A 4649-nucleotide genomic window follows, 5' to 3' on the forward strand; every position below is an offset into this window, starting at 1 on the left:
AGGTGGAAAGTGGGAGGAGACGGGGAGCATCAGAATGGGCTGAGCTTCACCTGCTGGGAAAACTGCATCCCCGACTCAGAGGAGAACAGATCATCACCATGCTCCGGTCGGACCTACGTCTGGATGTCAGGAACAAACTGAAAGAGACCTGAGGAAAGAAATGAGAGCTGCAATCAGAGGCTGACCTGATCCCAGAGCAGCTTCAGTAAAAGTCGACTTTAGGAAGCGATTCCCCCCAAAACATGGCGGTGACACGGAGGTTAGCACTTCTTCTCTGTCTGCTGATGCTGGCGTCCAGAAGCCCGAGTCTGGCCAGTACTTCTGCTCCCGAGAACATGAGCACAGGTGACGAGCACTCCAGCACTGACCAAGGGGAAACTGGTCATGGAAAGGCACCCATCACCACCCTGCCCATTGTGACCTGGAAGTGGCAACATGTCAGCATCCCATACCTGGTGGCTCTGTGGATCCTGGTCTCCTGGCTCTGTAAACTCGGTAAGGGCTGATTGGTCCTGATGTAGTTCACGGCTTACAGCATGTATAAGTGAGATAAACTGTGTTCTGCGATGGTGATTCTCTTTTCTGTCAGAAAACAATGAAGGAAAATCCAATCGGCCCTCCTCAACCTCCCATCTTTCCCACTTTGAGTCAGAATGTAAAACATCTGGAAACAAAAAGAAAATGATGAAATGATCCAATTACAGAAGCTAAGCAAAACAAATGTGTGCAGGATTAGACCAGAAGCAGCTTTTCCATCTTCTCTGTAGATTATTCAGTCTATTTATAGATAACCACCTAGTTTACAGCCCAACAGCTCCGTCTGTCTCTTCAGATGAGAACAGTCCAGTCAGAAGCTGAAAAGAACGCATGTAGAAAAGGCATTTAATGTGCTCATTTAATGTGAAGAAGAAATGAACAGAAACAATTACAATATTGATAAAATATATACAGAAGAGTCTTTAACAGGATGTTCCAGCTGATCTGGGAGTTTCTTCCAGACATGTGGAGCATAGAAGCTGAATGCAGCTTCTCCAGGTCTGGTTCTGACTCTGGTTTTAGGTCCAAGTCTATCGCTGTACCCAGATTTCTGGCCTGGCCCCTGGCCTGGTTGGAGGTTTTCAGGTCCAAGTCCATCGCTGTACCCAGATTTCTGGCCTTATTTGATGGTTTTTAGGTCTGAATCTATCACTACATGCAAATCTCTGGAGTGGTTAGTGGTTTTCAGGTCCAGTTCTATCACTGTACCCAGATTTCTGGCCTTATTTGATGGTTTTTAGGTCTGAATCTATCACTACATGCAAATCTCTGGAGTGGTTAGTGGTTTTCAGGTCCAGTTCTATCACTGTACCCAGATTTCTGGCCTTATTTGATGGTTTTTAGGACTGAGTCTATCACTGTACGAAGATTTCTGGCCTGGTTGGTGGTTTTCAGGTGTGTAGAAATAAGCTGTGTTGACCTTTAATCGTTTCTCTTCGGGTCCAAAGACAATCACCTCAGGTGTTTTTTGTTCAATCGAAGAAAGTTTTGGCACATCCAGTCATTAATCTCCTCAATGCTTTTACCAAGATCCTGTACAGGTCCTGGGTCTCCTGGTGACATTGTTATATAAACCTGTGTGTCGTCTGCATTGCTACGGTAACAACAGTTGTTTATGACCTGCTCTGAAGAGCCTCCAGGACGGAGCCTTGGGGAACTCCACTTGTACTTCAGATGTAATGTTATGTATTGACACAAAATACTTCCTGTTCTCTTTCTGTACTTTTCCTGTACTTGTTGTGGTCAGCAGTCTGTCAGCAGTGATGAATGCAGCACTGAAGTCCAGTAAAACTTTGTGACTTTGTGACAGCGCTACAAGCTTTCCAACATCGTTCGTGTTTTTAAAAGCCCAAATCTAAAGGTGTTTACCAACGCTGACCCTCTTCTGTTTGCTACCAGACAGAATAATCATAGTTTTGCCCTGATTCAGGTGTTGAAAAGTTCAAATATTGATACATTTATTCAAAATTTCTCTGTGTCGATGAAGGATGGAAACATATTTGTGCCAAAATATATTAATTAAAGATTATAAAGCTCACTAAAAGTAACAAAAATTCATTTTGAAAATTACCAAACAGTTTTTTGTATGATTTTATTAGGGATTGATGATCTTCTGCATCCTTTGATCAGCTCAGTTTTGAGTTTGGTCTAAATGCTGCAGAGACTGGCGGAGGACAGACTCTGTCAGTTGCCTCCTGTCTGCTCCACAGACAGTTTTTTAATTGAAAAAATTAAATTATTCTGCAGAAATTGATTTCTAGGTCACATGCAGGGCGAGGTGAAGATAAGGAGGCTGAAATGAGACAGATGAAGCTACTTATTAAATGTTATCTGATAGAAGCTAAATTCCATTGTAACTCATCTGAATACCGACAAATCTACGGTCAATACTCATTGTTTAGATCTTTTGTTGGTTAATTGGTGATGAGTTCGGTGTTGAAACAGCTCATTGATTTGTCCTGAAAAATGCTTTTCTGGTCAGACTTTTTGTGTTTGAGGGGAACCCCTTCCAGGTCAAGGTCATCTTCAGCTTTTTACATTTTACAGACACTTTGATTTTTGTTTCTGAAACATGTGGACATTTAATGAAACTCCTGTGATAAGCCTTCTTTAGCTAACATTCATGTGAAAGTGTTTGATCAGGTCTGATCTAATGATCCAAACGAGTTGAAACATCTTAACAGGTCTGACCGAGTGCAGATGGATGTCAAGCATTCATGTTATTATACTCTTTTCATGTAACTCTGAATATCTTAGCTCCAAATATTCTACATCCTCAACGTCCCTCATTTCGCTTCGATCATCGTCAGCATGTCAGGGACGGTAGTGTTAACCTGCAGACCCAACATGTCGTGTTTCTTCAGAGACTCGAGATGATAAATCCAGAGTGGCTACGGTTACATGATGTTTAAATTGGAATTAATGATTTGGAATTCAGTAATTCGGAGTTAACGGGTTGGGAAGGGTTCTGATTGGACGTGACGTATGACGTATACTGGAAAACAAAGTTGGCTCCCTGCTTCTCGTCTTTTCAGTCCTAACTTGTAAAAATTGCATAATAAGTTTCAGTTTTGTTGCTGTTTATTATAAATGTGAAGTAGCAGCTCAACACCAGCATACTACTTCACTTTCTGCAGCAACTGAGAAGGAGAAGAAAGACAGACCACCGAACACGGGAGGTAAAACAAGGCGCGTCATCGGGACAGGACAAGGTAACGAGCATGCTCAGAATGACCGGAGTTAACTTAGAGCGGAACGAAGGTTTACATGACAGAGGAATTAAATAGTTCGGATTAAAATGTGAAGAAACCAGACACTTACATTGTAATTAAGTTTAATTCTGAATAGAAATTTGCATTAAGAATGAAGTGTTAATTCCAGCTAATGATAACACCATTATTTATCACATCTTCATCACCATCACTACCATGTTGCTAAGAGACCTCTATTTTCACCTGGACATGATGATGAAGACACTTCCTGTCGGACTTTCCACCAATCAGAGAGCTTAAACTGACGGTAACGTCCAATCAGGAGCAGCCAAAGATCAACAGGTGATGAGAAAAGCAGGAAAATAATGATCCTCTATGGCTGGAATAAAGCCAAGAAGATGTTTGGGATGCAGCTGAGGTGGAGGTGCTGCAGTGAGGACAGCAGGTAGATAGTAGCAGGAAGACGTGTGGAAACATGGAAACTGTGTGTGTGTGTGTGTGTGTGTGTTTCAGACGTGAGAGAATGATGTGCAGATGAGAAAAGACTTGGTCACTGCTGATCTATGTGTGTTATTTCTACAATCTTCTGTTAGCTCTTTATGCTGCTTTATCTGTTCATTCATTCATTTTACGTCATTTTAGCCTCAGAATCTGACAGCTGAGGCTGAAAACATCCCGTTTCCATGGAAACGTAACATCTGCATGTGGTGGGAAAATGAATCACTTATCACAATGATCGAGTTGAGAAAGTCCGTTCAGTTTTGGTTCACTCCTGCAGGAGTTGCACCACGTCTGAAGACTCTAAGGAGAAGAGGTGTTTTCTGTCTGAGGGTCGGCCTCACGTGAACAACAGGGTTATCAAAGAGCCAGTTTGATCTCTTCATCTTTTCTGGGAAATATTCTGGCATACAATAAAAAATCCTATCTGCTGACGTCACAAGCTTCTCTGTGACATTATGGAGTCTGAACGCATGTTCTTCCCACTTCTGGAGTCTTCTGAACACACGCTGTGGGAGGAATGAGGATGCAAAGTCACAGACGGAAATAAAAAAAGAAGATAAGGTAGTTACAGGTCATGATAGACAGTAGTAATATATAAGAAGCCCGTAGATAAGAGCTCCGACTTGTACTTCGAACAGTCTGAGGGTTGGCCTCGCTGGAACTACAGGATTACTAAAGTCAGTTCTCTTCATCATATCTGGGAAATATTCTGGCACACAATAAAAATCCCATCTGCTCACAATAGGAGCTACTCTCTGACGTTGTGTCGTCTGAATACATGTTCTGAAGAATGAAGTGACAACCACAGTAAAGGAATGATACGCTACATTTCCTTCACAGTGTTTTACATGAAGTTCTTAAAATTATATATATATATATATATATATATATATATATATA

At 41.7% G+C, this 4649-nt stretch overlaps 1 protein-coding gene across 1 annotated transcript in view; it reads left to right on the forward strand.

Annotated features, from left to right (window-relative positions):
• Positions 1-242: 242 nt before the first annotated feature.
• LOC306770378 (sodium/hydrogen exchanger 3-like) overlaps positions 243-4649 on the forward strand; it is a gene marked incomplete at both ends in the record, with an annotated part of 19840 nt that continues 15433 nt past the window's right edge. The window contains one exon of the mRNA XM_079259237.1: positions 243-495. Coding sequence (XP_079115363.1) covers positions 243-495 — 253 coding nt within the window. The remainder of the gene's footprint in view (positions 496-4649) is intronic.

Source organism: Telmatherina bonti, assembly GCF_933228915.1.
Source record: "Telmatherina bonti genome assembly, chromosome: 19".
Classification (NCBI taxonomy): domain Eukaryota; kingdom Metazoa; phylum Chordata; class Actinopteri; order Atheriniformes; family Telmatherinidae; genus Telmatherina; species Telmatherina bonti.